Genomic DNA, 22,134 nt, shown 5'->3' with positions numbered 1-22,134 from the left:
TTTATGGTGTTTTGAGATCTAATAGATTTGACCTACATGTTGTGGTTCTTGACTGAAATCTACACGCACAAATACGCATTTTTCTGCAAAATTCGAAAGGGTTTCATTTAGTTCGTGTATTGGGCCTGCAATGAAAGAAAGTTTAATGTAAAGCTTCGGATTTCACAACTTGGGCTCATCGGGATAGTGGGTTAGTCCAATCCAATTAGTGGCAAAAGGGAGTAATTAACACATAAGTTGAAGGAGTAATCTCGACATGCAAATTAACTTTCCCCCGCTCTTTCCTTGTCGTCGTCACACCATAGCTGCCTTCTCCATTCGTTATGGGTTCGAAGACAAACCAACACGTACTACTCTGTTCTGACTTGCTGGTTCCCAATTTCCAACAGATTGGGCCGAAATTTGACGACCTCTTCTTTAGGGAGTTTTAATCAAATTGGAAGATGATAGTTCAATAAGAACGAGACGACAAATGGGTTATCTTAGTTCGGTTCCATGAGATAGAAATGGAATTGGTTCTGATCCTTGCCGTACCGGATGAGTATCCTTGTTGGGAACTTTGATTTGGTTTTGCATCTAACTGATCTAGCTGGCATCTTTCAAGGTATCAGGATATGCATAATTAATAGTTTGATTTTAGCTTGGATAAAATTGAATTATTTTATAGCTGTAACTGTAACATTCATTTATGAGCAGATTCCAAATACGGTATTTTTGGACCAAAATACAAGCATGGTGAAAAGAAAAAAGAAGGTATGAAGTACCAAAATATATATATATATATATATATATCAAAATTTTTATGCCTTATTGAGAAAGTTACAGAATGATCGAGGACTTCAATACAGTTCAGTGATAATGTCATTTAAAATCAGCAAACTAACAACCTGAACAGTAACTATACCAATTTTATGGGAGCATCAAATATTTACAATTTTATGAATTTAGGCACCGCAAATTGTGCCAGTTTTCCTGGATTATTGAATACTAGTGGTCATAACAATGTTCTCAGCCACTGACAAAATATGTTTGCTTTTGGTACTCTTGGGCCTAAGGCACCTCTAGTGAGTGCTAGGGCCTCGGACAATTATGAAGGGCCGAGACTCAAGTACCTAGGGCTACGTCGTCATCGATTTCTTTGAGGGGACGAAGTGTCCAAGGGAGGAATCCCAGGTCCAGAGTACTACTAACCAGGCTAGTTCTTCACTTTTGTTGAGGCGACTGCAGGAACAAGTTGCTTCTAGGAAAAGCACTAGATAGTTTGCTAGTAACAATCTGTGTATGCACCAAATACATAAAAAGTATATCCATGTTAGTCATATATCTGTTTGAATCCAAAATGAGCATTTTGGCCTGACAAGGCGTGTCTTGGAGAAATTGAGCCAATATCAGTGGCTCAAGCTATATATTGTCGACAAGTTCGAGATATATTATTTAGATGCTAAATAAAGCCTACCTGCAGAATTATGGAAGATTATGCAAGCCGCAAGAAAAGGAAATGATGGAAGCATGGAAATGAAAAATCAACTTTAGCACATTTTCCTACTTCGGCTAGGAGAAACCGAGCTAAACAAGGAAAGAGGGGCGGCAGACTAATCAAATGAAATCCAAATAAGCTAAAACTTTTCAGATTCTTTTTAGACATCCCAAGGATCATTTCTTATGAATAGTATAAGAGCTAGTTTAGAGTGGAAAACCTTCAAACAATCAGTCCAATTTTCTGAAAGATAAAACTGGAAAACCGGACCTGTAAGGAGTCCAGCAATGTTTCCAGCCCAACAACACGGAAGTAAGCTCTGAAATTTTGTCAAAATGATCTACACTCATGGTGTATCATTTTATATGAAGAAGTCGAAGGCCTATTCTGAATTCTTAGTGGAGATATAATTGAAGGAATAAAGGTGCAGAAAGTGATTCAAAATTACTTCAAAACTAATCATTTTCATCTCCATTTAGTGCTCCATTATCTCTATTTAGTGCTCCACCTCCACCTCCACCTCCATTTAGTGCTTCATTATCTCCATTAGTGCTCCATTATCATGATTTGTTTAAGGCCAACCACTTTGGCATAGTAGCCTATATATAGAGGCTAAAATGAAACAACATAACACACAATTCATCAACAACAATCTCTAAGATTATCCAAGCCTCTCTAGAGCAACCCCTCTCCTTCTCTTACTAGTGACCACACTCCAGTCCCAGAATCCTCAGGAGCCGACTGTTAGTGCCACCAAACCTTCTATCAACATGCTTCGGTCCTAGTCTCCTCGGAAGCCGACTGTAGTACCGCGACCACAACGGTTATGGAACCAGCCAAGCAAGGGTAACGCCCTCGCAAACCAACCAAGCTAAAGTCATGTTTTAGCAAGTTCTCCCCACTTCCCAGTGATTTTCACTCTGCTCGATCTATAACATCGAGTATCGATTATGTGATATCGAAGAAACTAAGCAAAAGTCCTCATCACGAGGCACAAAGACCCCTGCGACGAGGTTGGTGCTCTTCTCATCTATAATCACTTGAAAGAAGTCAGGTCAAAGGACATCCCCGACGACCGCACCTGATGGTGCTAGCACGCCCATGCACAGAAAAGAGACTGTTGACTAGCTGCAGCAAAATTAGAGCCAAACAATATCATCATCATCATGAATAAAAAATAAATGAGAGAAATAGCGCAATCTCAAGATCAATTGAATGTTTCCAAGGGTAAGAAAGGAGTATTCATAATAAAATTCAACAAGGAAAATCCATGACCAAACCTAAACGGAATGGAGACTATAAACATATTACAGATATTATAACAATGTTATATATACTATATACAGATCATAGACCAAAATAGTACTTATTTATAAAAAGAGACTTACATTAACTTTGGTAAATCATTGATTCGGGATGCAACTCTTAACTCATTCATGATGAGAAGCAAAGGGTATACGTGTTTGCTTTTGTGTCTCAAGTGACTTGAGAACTCAATGGTGATGTGACCTTCCTCCATATTTCTATAGGCTATCTCTCTTTTCTTTTCTTTTTGCACATGACTCTAGAGATGCTATCTAGATTGGTGACATCCAGGAAGGAAATATGAAGAATGTAAGGACAAGCTAATATTACACACCCTATATAGTTTCTTTTGTATCACAAACAAGTTACACGAGCACTGAAATACTTTAGAAATTCTTTGCTAGGTCAACCCTATCTGAAATTCTATCAACTAGGAGCTGCTAGGATGCCCTAGAAATCAAGAAAAAAGAATTGAAGAAAAGAGAAAGATCATAAGATAATAATGTATACTAGCTATAGGACATATATGAAGAATGATTGATGTTGTGGGGATGTAGCTCTAGGGCCCTGTTTATAGCATTGGCTTGAACACCTATGAGTCGCCATACTATACTGGCATTGTCTATATTCTTCAGACCAACAAAATTTACCTAATAAGTTTCATACTAGATTCTATATATGTATATTATAAATTTGTAATTATTTACCAAAATCATATTTCATGAAAACTACATTTTCAGTAAGATATTATACTATTGTTCAATAAATTGTAATTAATCAAAATCATAATCCAATGAAGATTTACTTATTTGGTAAAATAATTGGTTTATTACTATAACAACATTTTTTTTTTTTTTTGAATAGGATTTGATGTTATTAGATATTAAAGTAATGAAAACAGGCCATAGTTTAACATACACTTATATAAGAATCCGGTGAAACCGGATAAACCTATCTAAGCCAATACTAAACTCATTAAAGTCTAAAGAGATGCTCGCTGGAAAGCAAGCCTAAAACGAGCAAGAACAACCTCGCTATCTTAAGGAAAAAATCATTCATCTAGTCTAATTTGCTAGTACGCCATTGTGGTACAAATAACAACTAGAAACATCTTAGAACAACTCATAGAGACTATTCCAACTCTAGAAGCCTTGTAACCAGATGTCTAATAGCAAAGACTCAAGAAAATACTAGCTCCTCCCCCTTAGGGTTGGAGCCAGCACCATCCTTAGCCTCTTCAGGAGCCAACAACCTTGGCAATAGGTCAGTCTTGCTCTTCTTGTCCAATGCCACTGTAGCAGACTCAACCAGCCCAAGCTTGAGCTCAAGTCTAGGCATGAAGGCCCAACTGCCCCTTAATCCAAGTTTAAGCCCAAGCTCAATGACCCAAGCCCAATTCTTAGACCTACTGAAATGGGCCCAGGTATGCCCACGTGATCCAGGCCCAGGCCCAGAGGTCCAAACCCAAACAAGGACACTGGTCCGAGCACCCTGTCACCGCCAACCTATCATCGCCGTAGTCTCCGCCCTGTCTGGGGGTCGTCCACCCCAAGCAACCATCCTCAGAAGCAGCACTGCACTGCCGCACCAACGCCTACAGATCGGTAGCACTCCAACGTTGATTGTCGATCTCTTCGACTTCAACTTCGCCTAGTCGGTATGAAAATCCGACCCTCTAACCCGCCGACACTCATCCAACAACCTAGCGATTAGTCTTTCACCCATACCGCAATCATGGCGGTATCGGTCTGATGTACCTACTGCTGATCTACCTCGATTCACAGCGCCAAGACCCAACCACCAAGATCCTAAAACAACCGGATCTTTTCGAAACCTCTGCCACCACCAAACAGACCTGAGATCTGCAACACATGACTTATGACGCGGCTCGCCGGTGAAGACGACCACGTCACTGCCACACTCTGCTCAGAAAACCCTAGGGCTCTGCTTTTTCTTTAACAAAAGTGACTTTAAACTAAAAGATTACTATAACAACATTGATATATATGGTTACAAATACAATGAAAATTTGTCACTTTACTTATAGAAAAAAAAAAAAAAAAAAAAAAAACAAACAAAAGATGAATAACGCAGTCACCAACCTCTCGTGATGCTAGGTTCAACTCAACTTTTACAAAAGCACAAGTATTACTTATTCCGAAAGATCGAGTCTAGGCCCAATCTTTGTCCTTAGAACTCTCTACAAAAATAGGTTTACATTTTTGGGTATCAACAGCTATCAATGATCTGCCGAGTTAATGGAGCGAGTCAGATTGAAATTTTTTATTATTAAACGGATTCAGATTTAGGTCGATCCACTCCAAATTTAGTCCATTTTCAAGTTTAGCTATATTTCACAATTTTAGCTAAATTTAACTAAAAAGTAATTTCTACTGTTGAAGATGCCTAGGTCTCTGACTGTCTCATCTCCTGACAACTTTCTCTCTCCTATCTTTTCAAGTTTAGACAAACACAACCCAACCTTAATTGCATACATACACAACTTTTGCTGAAACTCACAACTCCACCTTTAAATTTCTAGTCCACAGGCTTAATATACTCTCTTCTTACTATCTAGACATGTAAACTTTTGGATTTTCATGCCTAAAATCACCTAAATAATCAGTTTCATCAATCCCGCTTGACACTACTGACACAAATGAAGAAGCAACAACAGCAGTACATAGAACTCCATCGACAACACAATTAGCACCAAAATTACAATCCTCACCAAAATGTCAACAAAAGTTTTCTTAAACTCAGCTAAACACCTAAACATCAGCTTCATATCTAGATCAGAATCGAGAGCACAAGAACGGTAATCTGGGAGGGAATACTTCAACTCTAACAAGTCTGGCTTCAAATCCTTAAACAGCATGCAAACTTCATTAAAAAAATCAGAGAACCTTAGTATACTATCAATAAATACCATCACAGTCTCTGACATGTAAGTACACCTAACAATCACCTCTGAGTACACATAGTTCCTAGCATAAATCCACTCTAAAACATAAAAACAGCTATAAACACATGTAATTCATATATTCAAACAGAGATTAACAAAAGCACTCAAAATGATGGTTTATGAGTAATGAGTTTCAAAACCAAAATATGGAGGACAAAAAAAATAGGAACAGAAGCCAAACCTACTGAACCTTAATAACACTAAGCACTTAACCAGCCCTACACCTAATTTGCTAAATGAAACTAATTGAAATGAAACATTTACAAGTAATAGAACAAAAACCTAACCAGATTTGTCGAAGAACAAAGCTGTTAACAACTAAATCAAAAAATGAAAAAAAAAAAAATCAAATACATAGTAAACGAATTGAAACTCATCAAATTGAAGGAAATACATCGAATTGAAACATATACAAGTAATCGAAGCAAATACAAAACAAGAATATAAGAAGAAGGAAGCTAATCACTAAATCAACGAGATAGAAAATCACAACTAAGCTAAAACCTAAGGTGTTGTTTGAATTTGGATTCATATGCACAAAACATTCAGAGCTCCATTGAAATCAGAGCTCCGATGTGCTCCTGCGGCTTCAATAACACTGTGCTTCAACCTAAGGTCTGAAATCTGAAGTTCTTCGTATTTGTTTAAAAGTCTGCAAATGTTAGTTTGATAGTTTACTCATTAACAAAATCAATTCAAAAATGGAAGAAAAATGGCCGCACGCCCGCGCCGACTTGGGCCTTGTGTATGGATCAATTACATTTAAAAAAAGAAACAGGCCCCTATTGGTAATCTCTGGACTGAGATTGTAGCTATCCTTCAACATCATTGGTCTCGATTTACCCGTCCCACAGCCAATTTATTAAAATAAAATAACATGGGAGCAAATCCTAACGTTTTTGGTTTGAGGGTTTGAGAAAGAGAAACCAAACCACATAAAAAATACACGAAAGCAACCCGCAGCCAATCCAGCCATTCCTCTCTCACTCCCAAACCAAAAAACTTTCGTGTTCTCCCAGCCCACCGGAGGAATCCGCCGGAGATAATTTTCAGTTTTAGGAAACTTCCTTTCTCTGCGCTCCCCTTTATCAGGTTAGGTTCATCAAGTTGGCCAATGCAATATATCAGGTGATTCTACAGAGGCCCAACCTCTCTCTGCTCAGCTTCACCTTTCAGGTAAATCACTTTCTTCTTCTTACGTTCTTCTCTGCACAGTGATTTCAACTACCAACTTTCCTTTGTTATGTTGCTCTCATAATTTCCCAACTCTCGTATAGATTTCTTTCACTGTAAAGAATTGAATTGAATTCTTTCAATCAAATATGTTCCTGTTTTCGATGATGTTATGTCTGTTTTTGCTAACTAGTTGATGCGAGTTTGAATTTCATCCTTGGAATGTGCTTGGTTATATGTTTAGAGATTACTTCTGGTAAACATGAGGATATTTGTCAATTTTCGATTGGCCTTTGCCAAACGAGAAAAGTTTAATCCAATTTCAACACCCACTTTCCTTGGTTTGGAAAGTGCCATACCCTTGAATTGGCCCTTCAATGGTGAATATACTCCTATTTGATCGTGTGACAAGAATATAGATGCAAATGGTAGATGTAACAAGGATGAGGGAAACTGATAGTTAGTGAGTGAAAAAGGTGGAAATTGTATAGTGTACATAATAATTATCTTCTGTTCTGAACTCTATAGAGGTGTAATGCTTGAAGTAATCTACTCAACCATTCTTGGTCCTATGGAAAGTTTGTGATAATACACAACCATTCTGTGAATATACCAGTTTTGTTCCTATTCATTATGAGTTATTTTTGTTATCTGAATATATATTATGAGTTCTATTTGACATCTCATAGCTTTGATGTCTATTCTATTTTCAGATAAAAGAGATCTGTATGGCATCTATTGAGCACTATTCAGAGCCTAGTATTGAAGACGCCTTTGCGATACGTCCGTTATCAAAACGTAATCAACCAGACCGTATTCCCTCCTTCCGACGAGGCGCTGATACTGCGTCTGCAAGTATATCCGCTAAGCAAACAGTTTCTGGGACAATGTAAGGACGTAGCTGACTGTAAATGGAATTCTATGATAAGACTCGCTGATAATTGGTTTCGAGAGATTTGGCTTTAGATATTTTGGCAATTTCTACTGAAACTGATCATTTGTTTTCCAAAATGAACTACATGATAGATCTTTTGCATCTTTTGTCTACTACAAGCCTAGATCTTTTTATCTCCAATAGTTAGTGCATCAGTTATAATATTTTTTCTCTGTTTCTATATCATCTTTATCAAGTCCCATGTAATAAAGTGAAAAATATCTTCTGGAAAATATAAGATCTATACAATGTGCATCAACCATTACCATGAGAGAAACACTTGAAGATAAATACCCTAAGATTCTAATTTTTTTTGTCTCCTGATTTCTACACTCTCTTCACAGTCACAGCTTTTGCCTCTCCGTCTCAAGTGCCACTGCTTCAGTTCACGACTCTCCCTCAAGTTTGGTGAGTTTTCAACATTTGTATATTGTATTAAGTTTTGCTTACTCTGATTTTATATCCCCTTTTGGATAAATCCAGATCCCTACAGCTTCTATCAAGTGTACTAGTATTGAGGAGGGCTTTGGGATGGCACCAATACCAGGAGATAATGAAGCGCTGATTCTGGACAGCTCTATCCAACGAGTTGTTGATGGTGCACCTGGAAGTGTTTCTGTAGACCAAACAGTTGCTGTGAAATGCCATAAAAATGTATCCGTGATTGTTGGAAGGTAGCTGCACCTATCATTTTTTATGTTTCAAATCTTGTTGTCCCAAACCATGGAACATAAATTGCCAAATTCAGGTGGTCAACCATTGCTAGGCAGTGTGTCTGCATGTGTTGATCCATGGGTTTTCCAACTCTGTTGGCTTTGAGAGATTTTCCCCTTAACGCATTTATCCGTTTAGACATCAGAATTCCTTACTCAATTGAGATGTTTTTTTCTTTGCAAATTCAGGGAAGGGGAAAGGCAAGAGTCACATTTTGACCATGGGAGTATGTGTGTAAGTGTTCTGCCACTGGAGCTATAAGTCCTTACTATTCCATTGGATTGTTAGACAATACTAAAAACTGCCAACACTCCATATGAATGGTGTGTGAGTTATAGATTAAGGCCGAAATTATGTGCATATATTTGTAGTGGGTGGTAGATCTTGGAGGAGGGGCAAAACAGTAAAATAACACAAATATTATCGTTCACTATTGAAGGTTGAATGGCATAGTCGTAATGGAACAACAAAGAGGGGTAAAACAGTAAATCAATATGGATGTTACTGTTCATAAGGAGCTAGAACTTGAGTATAGGTAATTGCACCTTGAGATTTCTTGTCTAGCACTCGATATCATGCTTCACATGTGCCATTCAGTTGTTTGATTCTGTGATCTAAATTGAAATCTGAAGGATGATCTAGTTGGGTGTTTGAAATTCAATAACTTTAAAATATTATAATGACTGTTATAGATTTTCCCCTGGTTTGAGCAATGGCTATTGTTATTATTATTATTATTATTATTTTTTATGAAACGACTTCTATTATTATTATTATTCATAATTTCATAAAATAATATTGTGTACCAGGGAATTACATATCATTCACATATATTTTGCCTTGGTTTCATGATCTATTTTACCTTTGTCGATAAAAACATTCAAGTATTCAAGTGTAGGTTATTTCCACTGTGTGTAAGCAGTACAGCTAATAAAATCACTTAACTGCAATCCCAACAAATATGGTGCAGTGAATATTCTCAAATTTTTAACTCTCAATTACTTTGTCAATGAAAACATTCAAGTGTAACTATTTCCACTGTGTAAGCAGTGCAGATAACACAGTAACTTTACCGCAATTGTTTTTGATTGCGAATAATTTCAGCCTTTAACTTTTCACAGTGATGCTTAAACTCAATCTTTAAACTTTTTCACAGCAAGCTTCATTTGAATCTGAAGAAATAGATTGGGGATGCATGTGCTGTGATTTGTTTTACATGTCATCGTATGTTTCCATTTTTAACGTGATCATTTGCAACCAGTGGGACTATTGGGATTTTCTTGACTTCGCATTACTTGATGGATGGTTTTCAGGTTCTTATCACTGATAAATGAATTTGAGTTTAACTGGTGTTGATTGATACTTTTATTATATGGAGGATGATGTGGTTTTGACTGAAAGACTCTGTTATCCTTTTCTGTAAGGGAAGAAGCTGTTAGGACTTAGGCATGGCTGCTTGCTGGATTTATAATGTTATTGATAGAGTGTTCTTCTCTGGTTCATTGAATCTATTTCATTAACTGCTAAGTTTGCTCCTTACTCTGAAACTCATTTGTCTACAGTGGTTCAGCATGTGCTTCAAGGGGCGACTTCAAGCGTGATTAGTATTTGCTATCATTGTGTACCAGGTAACTTTCTTATCCTTAGATCATAGTCACTTCTGTTAATTGGACAGTATTACATAAATATAAACCTTGAAACTAGTTTTTAACATTCAATTAGGACAAAAACCATGGAAGTTAAACATACAGTAACTATTTCTTTCTTTTACATTATCCACGTCTCCCCCATTTGTCCAATGGGTCATTTACTTAAACCACTTCTTTTTTTTTTTCCTGGTTTGGTTCTACTTGGTTGAAAATTCATTTGTTGGTGGGTTCTTTACTTGTTACTCAACCACAATTTTGTTTTTTTTGGTTTGGTTTGTTTATGGATTACTGCTTTGGTAGAAAACTCATTCCAAATGGGTTCTTTACTTGTTACAGTATTTAACCGCATTAGTTGTTGGTTATTAATTACTACTTGGTTGAAATCTCAGCTGCACAGACCAAATAGGAGGCACGTCAGAAGCCAAACCCAACACATATTTTCTGGAAAGGAATTGTTCCTCAAGTCTTGGCTGCTTCCCAAGCTTCTGCGCATCTATTGTTTTTTGTAACGTAATATTTCAACCATAAATACTAATAGAAAGACAAGGTTGTGTGAAATCGTCTTCAATTGAACAAACTGCCAACGCCATTCAACCAAACTACAGAGGCAGGTAGAAAGATAAATGAATTGCACTGCAGGAACTGAAAGACTGTCATAGGGATTCAAGAAAACGTGAATGACATTGAAGTCCCGACAAGCATTATTATCTCGTCTAATAAAATGCATCACACTAGCATGAAGGAGTCAGCTCTGTTGGTCATTTCGTCCACCATGACAGTGGTTTTAAAGAGGATGGTCTCTTTGATGCAGGACCTGTAAGGGTAAGACCTTCACAGAGCAGCAGCAGGACCCGAACATTGTTGATTTTAGCATGCTCAATATCACTAGTCGATCTGATTCATAACCTGAAATGAAATGTTGTTGCGTGAACATTCTCATCACTGGGATCGTCTAACTTTATCTTAGAAACAGCACCATAAATACCCAAATGAACCAAAGCCTCGCGCGACGCTTTTTCCTTCTTACAATATTTTGTTTGACCTGTAAGAATTTTGATCCAGCAAGTATATTTCTGAGTCACTGCCACCTCATTTTAAATATAATATCCATGTAGGAAGGAAATCAGCTGTCCTCAATTTCTCTATTCCAATTCTGTCCCATGAATAACATTGTGCCACGTCAGATGAAGTAAACTTGCTGGAGATGAAGAGATATTGAACTATTGATAGATAAAAGTATTTATATTTCATTTTTTCTTTTTCATCATTTTAAATTTTAATGTAAAGTAATAAAACATAATAGCTTTAACAAAGTTAACTTCTGTTAAGTGAGAGGATAGGTGTCAAAATTTGGAGTAGGTGATAGAATTGGGATGGAGAAATTGAAGACAGCTGATTTCCTCCCATCCAAGTAACGAGAACTCTGCATGGATAGCCTCGATTAGCATCCACCACATTCTAAGAATGAGTTTCTAGTTTTTTTAAAAAAAAAACAGAAAAAAGAATGAGTTTCTAGATGCATCTAAGAGAATGATATTATTATCGTTTCTCAGATCGGTTCACATAGAATGCTGCACACGTATTTTGACCAAGTCATAAACCAAAATATACTTTTCATTTTGAAAGCCTTAATCGGAAAAATCATCAGCTCAAACGAGCATTTCAGCCAAAACGAGCATGAAGCAATGTAACCGAGAAACTAATAGTTTCTATACAAAAAATTTGAACTAGTGATGCTACTGTACAGGTGGAGGTGGTAAGTCTAGAAGAAGCCAAAATCCAACACATTTATCCGATTCCGAGTCCCACTGGATGGCAAGGAAATGTAAGCCTCCACAAGCCTTTTTTGCTTTTTCCCAATTTTCCTAATCATCGGCTTCCTTTCTTGTCACCGGACTAATCTTATAGGTAGCATTAATATACCAGCCAGAAATTCCGACAGAAAATATCAAGCAAGCCTGTCAACTTGATTATCTGAACCTGCTGTTCTTTATCACCTGCATCACAACACAAACACAAACATATGCATTTGTAGAGAATATGCAAGTACAAAAGTATATACACAGAAAATGAGATTATTTTGGATAATTAGGTGTACGTATATCTTTCATTGCGCTGGATTAATTAACTTAATTAGTATTCCCTGCAGGAGGTGAGAAAGGTTGTGCCACCCGGGTGCCTTAGATATGAGGAACTTGGAAGGTAAAACGCCTGGAGATATATTCATGGAGCAACATGGAGCTTTAAATGATCTCTTGGAGAATCAAAAGGAGATGTCATGGACGACCTTGCTGACAATATTCGCAAGTTCCTTTTGGGATTTTCGCAGCCTTAGTTGGCGCTGCAACGTTTGTGTTGCAAGTTGCAACAGATTCGAAGTAACCCATCCATCTGTCTTTGAGATGGATTTCAGCTTATGAGGTTTTCGGAATGTCAAAATATCCTACTGTTTTTGGTGCTCAGTTTTAGAAGCAATATTTCATGGATTTTATACTGTTTTGAGATCTAATTGATTTGACATGGTTCATTAAAATGTACATTACAACTTCTCAACTGAAATCGACAGACACAAACACTCATTTTTCTGCAAAATTGGAGGAAACCCTTTGATTGTTATCAGAGCCTCGATAAAGTTCGTATATTGGGCCTGCAATGAAAGAAAGTTTTAATGTGAAGCTTTGGATTTCACAACTTGGGCTCATCGGGATAGTGGACTAACCCAATCCAATTAGTGGCAAAAGGGAGTAATCAACACATAAGTTGCAGGAGTAATCTCGACAATTCGCATAACTTTCCCGCGCTCTTTCCTTGTCGTCCTCACATCATAGCTGTCTTCTCCATTCGTTAGAACAAGTTCACCCGTTGAGTCACCAGGTCACCTATTATTCACTGTTTTTTAGTATATATTTTCATTCTCTAGGTCACGAAATACACTGTGCTCGTGACCTATGACTCTAAATACATTGTGCAGGTCACCATGGTGACCCAGAACACTGTACAGGGTGACTCAGGACATGAAATACACTGTGTTAGTGACCCAGAGGGTGAAATTAACACTAAAAAGTAGTGAATAGTGGGTGACCTGATGACCCAACGGGTGAACTTGCTCTTATGGGTTCGAAGACAAGCCAACACTACTCTATTCTGGCTTACTGATTCCTAATTTCTAACAGATTGGCCAAAATTTGATGGCCTCTTCGGCTTTTCTTTTCGGAGATTTAATAAAATTGGAAGATGATAGTTCAATAAGAACGATGCGATAAGTAGATCATCATAGTTCGGTTCCATGAGATAGAAATGGAATTGGTTCTGATCCTTGTCGTACTGGTGAGTATCCTTGTTGGGAACTTTGATTTGGTTTTGCATCAACCTAATCGAGCTGGCATCTTTCAAGGAATCAGGATCGAAATGCATCTTAATAGTTTGATTTTAGCTTGGATAAAATTGAATTATTTTATTGCTGTAACTGTAACATTCATTGATGAGCACATTCCAAATATGGTATTTTGGGACCAAAATACATACATAATGCAAAGAAAAAACAAGGTATGAAGTACCAGAAAAAAATATATATTATCAAAATTTTTATGCCTTATTGAGAAAGTTACAAAATAATTGAGGACTTTAATACAGTTCAATGATACTGTCATTTGAATTCAGCAAACTAGCAACCTAAAACAGTAAATGTACCAATTTTATGGGAGTATCAAATAGTTACAATTTTATGAATTTAGGCACCGCAAACAGTGGCAGTTTTCCTGGATTATTGAATACTGGTGGTCATAACAACTTTCTCAGCCATCGACAAAATATGTTTGCCTTCAGTACTCTTGGGCCTAGGGCACCTCTAGTGAGTGCTAGGGCCCCGAACAATTATGAAGGGTCGAGACTCAAGTACCTAGGGCTACGTCATCATCGATTTCTTTGAAGGGACGAAGTGGTCCAAAGGAGGAATCCCAGGTCCAGAGTACTAATGACCAGGCTAGTTCTTCACTTTTCTTGAGGCGACTGCAGGAACAAGTTGCTGCTAGGAAAAGCACTAGATAGTTTGCTGGTAACAATCTGTGTATGCACCAAACACATAAAAAGTATATCCATGTTAGTCATATATCATCATCATGAATCAAAATAATAAATGAGAGAGAGAGCGCAATCTCAAGATCAATTGAATGTTTCCAAGGGTAAGAAAGGAGTATTCACGATAAAATTCAACAAGGAAAATCCATGACCAAACCTCGACTGGATGGAGACTATAAACAGATTACAGATATTATAACAATGTTATATATACTACATAAAGATCATGGACCAAAATAATACTTATTTATAAAAAGTGACTTACATTAACTTCGGTAAATCATTGATTCGATATGCGACTCTTAACTCATTCATGATGAGAAACAAAAGGTATAAGTGTTTGTGTTTGTGTCTCAAGTGACTTGAGAACTCAATGGTGATGTGACATTCCTCCATATCTCTATAGGCTATCTCTCTCTTCTTGTTTTTTTTTGCACATGACTCTAGAGATGCTATCTAGATTGGTGATATCTAGGAAGAAAATAAAAAGAAATATGAAGAATGTAAGGACGAGCTAATATTACACAACCTATATAGTTTCTTTTGTATCTTAAACAAGTTATACGAGCACTGAAATACTTTAGAAATTCTTTGCTAGGTCAACCCAATGCGAAATTCTATCAACTAGGACCTAGGATGCTCTAGAAATCAAGAAAAAAGAATTGAAGAAAAGAGAAAGAGCAGAAGATAATAATGTATACTAGCTATAGGACATATGTGAAGAATGACTAATGTTGTGGGGATGTAGCTCTAGGGTCCTATTTATAGCATTGGCTTGAACACCTATGAGTCGCCATACTATACTGGCGTTGTCTATATTCTTTGAACCAACAAAATTTACCTAATAAGTTTCATACTAGATTCTATATATGTATATTATAAATTTGTAATTATTTAACAAAATCATATTCAATGGAAACTACATTTTCAGGAAGATATTATACTATTGTTCAATGAATTGTAATTAATCAAAATCGTAATCCAATGAAGATTTACTTATTTGGTAAATTAATTAGTTTATTACTGTAACAGCATTGACATATATGGTTACAAATACAATTAAAATCTATAACTTTACTTAAAGAAAAAAAAAAGTAATAGATGAATAACGCAGTTCACCAACCTCTCGTGTTGTTGGGTTCAACTCAATTTTTACAAAAACACAAGTATTACTTATTCCTAAAGATATTCATGGTTACTTACTTACGTATCCTATAAAAGAAAGATTTTAGAGAAAGCACTTAATAATTTTTTTTAAAGAAATATCAATAAGCAACCGATAATATATAATAACAAGTCTACAAGTCAAACTCAGAATCTTTTACTTACAAATTAAGCACTAATATCACTAGACCAAGTAATATTAGCACTAACGTAGTTACACATGCAAATGAAATCATTTTAATTCTTTGAATTCTTAACGTGTTTTGTTTTGTTACATGGTGGCATATAATTGGTTGATTTGGTTCGATATATTGTAGTGTAATATATATATATATATATATAATATTATTTCTTTAACCTACTACATTTTTCATGTGTTACAATATTGTCTTTTAAAAAATTGTGATAAAGTAGCCTGTTATATTATGGTGTATTAAATATATGTATAAAATATTAGTTTCCTAACCTACTAGAGTTTGCATCTGTCACAATATTGTCTTTTGAAAAATTGTGATAAAGTGGCATCTTAAAGCATTTCATTAGACTTTTCTAATTCACCATAAAAGAAAGTTGTACGGGTGCTTTTCCGCTAATCATGGTTAACCCTAATAAATGTATTCGTGGCTTAGAATTTATGGTTTGGACCATCAAGACCTACCTAATAAGTTTCACACTAGATTCTATATGTGTATATTGTAAATTTGTAATTATTTATCAAAATCATATTCCATGAAAGCTACATTTTCAGTAAGATACTTAGACCATGGTTCAATGAATTGTAATTACCCAAAATAATTAGTTTATTACTATAACAACATAGATATATATGAGACACAAGTATCTGTTGAAACCCTACACCTAGGGTTTCGTGTAGAGAGGCAGCCATATCCGATCACGTACAGTGTTAGCCTCGGCTGGGTGAGACGTTTCTCTGGTTCTCAGGGTGGAGAGTTGATTTGTGTTCTCCTAGTTGGAAGCGCGACAGCGGCCAAACGAGTCGGATCTCAGAGGTTCTGTGATTTTCCTGTTAGCTAAGCACCCTGTTGAGGGCTGACAAGCGACTTGTTCAGGTAAACAATGGCGGGTCTGCGTCTTGTCCCAAGTTGCGGTTGCCTCTGATTGGAGGCTTGTTTTTGTTCGGCTTTTGGTTGAAAGTTTTTCTGGAATTTGTCTGGGCAGAGAGGAGTGGTTGAAGATCCGTTGAGGCCGAGTGCAAGCAGGCTCTTGGTGGCCCTAATCGCCGTTGCTGTGATGTGGTGGTGGACAGACCGGCCGCCGGAAGGCAGGAGAGCAGCAGGAACAACTAAGCAGCAGATTTTTAGGGCTTTTTCCTTGTTGGTTTGGGTTTGAGCCTGGGCCTTCGAGTATGGGCTCAAACTTTGGCTACTGGGCTCAGGGGCATACAAGGAAGGTGTCTTGCCACCCTCATTGCTTGTTTAGTGATGGGTGTGGGCCTGGTTTGAGAGGTGGAACTTCTTGAGCATTTAGATTGCTTTATGGTTCATGACCAATCATTTTCAGATCAAGATTGCTACAAGAGTTGGTAATTATCTGGAATAAGATTGACATTCATTCAAGTGGTTTATGAATAAGAAAATGCTCCTATTTGTTTGCTAGGAAGTGGCTCTCTATTGGTACCACAATTGCGCGCCTAGCTAATGAGGATGCTAGTAAATGATTTTGCTCTAGAAGATACAGAGTTTCTTTGTTTGTAAGTGTAATACCTTGGAAATTCGTTATTATTTTTCGAGGATTTTTCAAAATTTAATTAGTGGTTATTGGATGATTTTGTGATTCGTGGATGGAGCGGAAGTGTTTCGGATGAATTTTTATTCGAAAAAATATGGTTTTAGGGAGGGCACAAAGGTTGACTTTTTATACATTTGGTTTCTCCAAAAACTTCCTTCACTAAAGTCGTAGAGCTCTTCGATATGAGTTCGTGGACATATGGAACGCAGAAATCAGAGCTTGTATGAGAAAGTTATGAGCGATTAAAAATTTGGGAAATTTCTATAAATAGGAGAAATTCGGGGATTTTTCATTAAATCCCAAAATTTTCCATTTTCTCCCCCAAATTCTCTCTGTTCTCTCTCCTCTACGCAGCCCGGACCCGACGGGTTCCGGCCGACCAGACCCGACTCGTTCTCTCTCTTCCGGCCATCTCCGGCGACGGGACAAGCCAAGAATGACTCAGACCAGCCTTACACGTCGCCCTGTGGTGGTGGTTTGCACGGTAGTTCACCGGAAAGTGCAAATCGGAGCGCCCAAAGCCAAGACTTTTGGGATCCGACCGGTTCTTCCAGATTCTGGCTACTCCTCGGCTGATCCTTCTCGGTTTTAGAATCTCCTTCTCCTCTTGATCATCCCCATACCCTCCTTGAAGGATGATTTTGTGTGTGGAGTGAAAGATTAAAGTTTGAAGATCAACGATGCATAACGAATCTGGAGATTGATCAGACGGCAGAGATTGATCGATCTTGCAAGCTTGATCTAGGACGATCTAGACCGATCTAGGCTTAGCTCCAGGTATGAAAGTTTCTCAACTCTTCATGATAAACCTTTCTAGATGGCTTGATTGTTATAATTTTGAGTTTGGCCATGTAAGGGATAGTTTCTGGTTTTATATATCATCTACTCGTCGATACGAGTGTTTTGATATATAATACATAATTTTTGGAGATCGAATGAATATGTTATGATTTTTACTGTTTCGAACCGTTCGATTATTAGATCCATGAGGATTTGAGAGTTCGATCAACTTGTGGTTTTGACATATCGATCGTAGAAGTGCTCCGGAGACTTTGGGTGGTCTCGGATAAGGTTGAGCTTCGATTGACGTTACTTTTGGGGATTTTAGTTCAAACGGGGGTTTCGAACTTTAATCGCTTGTGATTTGTGTACTAAGTTGAGACCGTATGTGATTAGGTACTTGACGAAGTATTGTTGGACATATATTTTGTGGTTGTGCTACTCTATTTTGTATAGAAGACGTAGCAGGATTCAGAGGTGAGTAATCTCACAATGTTCAATTACGAACGAAGCTACATTTATTGTTTTGAGATTTATTTAGTTAACTGCAAACTATAATTAGTATCGGTTGTATTCCTGAGTGAATGACCACGTATATATATTTACGTGAAATATGTATATTCTTATGGGTTGATGGGTGATTTAAGCAATAAGGATTGATGGGTTTCATTCTATTGTTTTGAGGGTTGACTTTTAGGGAAACATTGTTTTAAGAATTGAGAATTTCTATTGTTTGAAAAGTGTCAAGATTTGGTGTGAGTTGCTTTAATGTGATTTGAACGTTTTGATCTAACGATCAGGGGGTCTGAAGATCTAAGAGTTACAGGTGGTGATTTCTCCTTTTGATTTGATTTAACATTTTGGGTCCAGAGTGACTTGCTTAATGTTTTGAATCTGACGACCAGGGAGGTCGGATGATTCGGAGGCCACGGGGTGACATCTCCTTTTGATTTGGTTTAACATTTTGTGTCCAGAGCGACTTGCTTAATGTTTTGATCTGGAGACCAGGGAGGTCTGATGATCGGAGGTTGTTGGATCATAATTCATATACATATTTGTCCCCTAAAACATGGAAATTACTTGTTCTAAAGTCTAAATTTAATGTTGACTAATCCAATTTCATTATTTCCCTAATCTTATACTTTTGCTTAATCTTTGTGTTTATATATATATATATATATATATATATATATATTATATTTTCCTTATCATGCTAGGAAATGATGGAGAAGAATGGAAATGTACTAAAAAGTCAACCTCAGAACATTTTCTTACTCAGGCTAGGAGAAAGTGAGCTAGACAAGGAAGAAGGAGCGGTCGCCTGAACAAATGAATTCTAAATGAGCTGAAACTCTTTAGATAAATTCTAGACATCTTAAGAAACATTTCTTATGAAGAGTGTAAGAGCCAGATAGAAATGGAAGGCCTTCAAACAATCAGTCCAAGTTTCTCCAGAAGCAAAACTGGAAAACTGGACCTGTAAGGAGTCATATAGCCAACCGCTATTCTAAAAGCTCTGAAATTCTAGCAGGATGATCTACACTCATAAAGGAACATTTGTTATGAAGAAGTCACGAGCAAAATCTGAACTTTTGGTAGAGAAATAATTGAAGGAATAAAGGGGCAGAAAGTGACCTGAAAAACAGCTCAACATATTCCCACCCACATGAAAAAAGCTAGATACTTTTCTCTTTTTTTCCTTAGATATATTTTTCTACTCCATTCTCTTTAATAGATCATCATCACTTCCATGTTTCTGCATTTTCATGCTTTGCTTTCATTTCATCATTACCCCATCTTTTACTTATTTTACAAACCACTCCCATACTCCACTTTCATTATTTTTCTTTCTCTCATCATTTCACTCTTCTTTTTCTTCCCTATTTAAACACATTCTCCTCTCACTCTCGAGAACCAATTCCTTCATCCCATTACATCTGATTTCTCTCTTCATCTCCTTCACAAAACCTCCATCTCCACCTCTCAAAATCCAAATCTACAATACCCAATCTACTCCATCACCACCACCACAACTACCATCTTCCACCACCATAAACTTCATCACCACCACTCAAAGTTAGCCAAAGGAGTATCATATCTTCATCACCATTTCATTCATCATCACCATCAAGAAGTTCATATCCATCCATTCCACCATCAAGGAGGATTCAAGGAGCATTGAAGGAGAAAAATGAAAGAGAAGCTACCCATTGATTTGTCAAGCTTCAACTAGTTCTTTCTTCCCTTAACTCTTTAATTTACCTTGATTTACTTTATAGATTTGATGCCAATTTGTATGATTATGAGTGAGTAGTTACTTTGTTGGGGCTAGGGTTGAAAGCCGTAGCCAAACTTGTATGAATTGATGTTTTAATTAACATTTGTTGTTATTTGTGATTTTCATCTTCACATGCTAATTCAAGAAGTGAATGCATTCATTCAAACTTAACTATTTTGAATGTGTTGTGTTTGTCATCTCATGAAAAAATGTTTAGGGAGTAGTTAACCTTGAACATTAATAACATGATAGCATCCTCTATGTGCATGTGAGGGTAGTGAGTTAAAATCATCTAGATCTAGGATTGGTTTGCTTGCTTGATTATCTAAACTCAAATCTTTATGCATCTAGGAGCAAGGAATTGATACTTATCCGGTAATATTAGGCCTGGCAACGTGCGGGTATAGTGCGGGTACGAGCCGGGTTTTTAACGGGCCGACCCAATAAAAACCCGTTAAGTTAACGGGTTTCGCGGGCTAAACCCGACGGGTTTGCGGGTTTTCCTTTGGAACCCGTTAAAAACCCGTTAACAATTTATTTATTTTTTATTTAAAAAAAAAATTAAATTTTTTTTTTATTTTTAATTTTTAATAGGTTCGAAATACATATTTAATGTACTAAATAAAATACATTTTAATGTACTAAATAAAATACGTCTAAGTCATCTTAATTGTGGCTTTCTTCTTCTCCAGATCTATCCTGCAATGTCAATTCAAATACGTCTTAAGTAAGATCCTCCAATTCAGCGCGCTCTTTTTCTAAAATATAAACAAACAAAAAAGAAAAATATTAGAATAACATAAAGATTGATAAAGTGAGAATAGAACCAAGTTGTTTTGAGCTTACCTTTGTTACCAAAAATCCAATCTCGAGTACACACTCACTGCTCTAGAGGACCTCCAAACTTTATCCTCACATAACAATCACTTCCAGAGTTTCAACACAAGAGAAAAGTTATGTTCTTAATAACGACTCAAACTATCCTATACTAGGATTCTGCCCTACTTCAACAATTAAGAACAAAACATACATCACCCACAATCTAAAGAACCTTATGACCTTATAATCTATATCAAATCTCATGACTTGACTGGCATTTTCCTAGTATTAAGCACAAGCTTCATTCAAAAACAATCTTTGCAGTATTCTTGAAGTACATTTAAATTTCTTCCTAGAGTTAGCAGCAGAGCAAATGTACTGGAAGATCTTTGCAGTATACTGAGGTCAAATGGTGGACTAACTCAATTAAAGATTAAACAATGAATTGAAATGGGCCAAATGGTGGACTAACTCCATGCCATAATAGATTAATTTATAATTGTAGGAAGTTGATCAAACTCGTATACAACCGAGGTCAAATGCAAGTCTTATGGGTTCTTCTTCATCTTTCTTGTTAATAGCCTTTGATGCAGCAAATACAAAAATTTCAATGAATCAAACAATTCTTCTTTGATTGACAAAAGTCCTTTAAATACCAACCATTGAAAAAATTGCCATCAAACCCGTATTCTAACTTCAGACGTCAGACCCATATTTTTGTTGGTCTCAATATCAATACAAATGACAAATTCTACCTGTGAATCGTGCAATTCAGTAATAGACAACTGAAAAGATTTCAACTTTTGTCAACAAGAAACCAACCACGGCAAAAAAAAGTAAAAAACCAAGCTCAGAAATTACACCTTCATAAACTAAATGAAAAATTGAAAACCCATCTGAACGACAGATATAGAGGACTGAAGAGAGAGATCAGAAATGGTACCTTCACTACCTTGTTTCCACCCAAATCCCAATAAGCACTTCAGAACCCAATCGGCCAATCCCAGCTCAGATCTCTCTCGCTCTGAAATTGTGGGTTTGGATGAAGAA

At 36.8% G+C, this 22,134-nt stretch overlaps 1 protein-coding gene across 1 annotated transcript; it reads left to right on the top strand.

Moving 5' to 3' along the window:
* The first annotated feature begins 6,641 nt into the window (after positions 1 to 6,641).
* LOC112182266 lies at positions 6,642 to 11,243 on the top strand. The gene is made up of 7 exons (XM_024320712.2): positions 6,642 to 6,923; positions 7,634 to 7,809; positions 8,199 to 8,262; positions 8,338 to 8,528; positions 8,757 to 8,802; positions 10,131 to 10,196; positions 10,607 to 11,243. The coding sequence occupies exons 2-6, from the start codon at positions 7,649 to 7,651 to the stop codon at positions 10,167 to 10,169; spliced, it is 501 nt and encodes a 166-aa protein (XP_024176480.1). The 5' UTR covers positions 6,642 to 6,923; positions 7,634 to 7,648; the 3' UTR covers positions 10,170 to 10,196; positions 10,607 to 11,243.
* The last annotated feature ends 10,891 nt before the right edge of the window (positions 11,244 to 22,134 follow it).

Source organism: Rosa chinensis, chromosome 1 (assembly GCF_002994745.2).
Source record: "Rosa chinensis cultivar Old Blush chromosome 1, RchiOBHm-V2, whole genome shotgun sequence".
Classification (NCBI taxonomy): domain Eukaryota; kingdom Viridiplantae; phylum Streptophyta; class Magnoliopsida; order Rosales; family Rosaceae; genus Rosa; species Rosa chinensis.
This window is presented reverse-complemented; position numbering and strand designations above follow the sequence as displayed.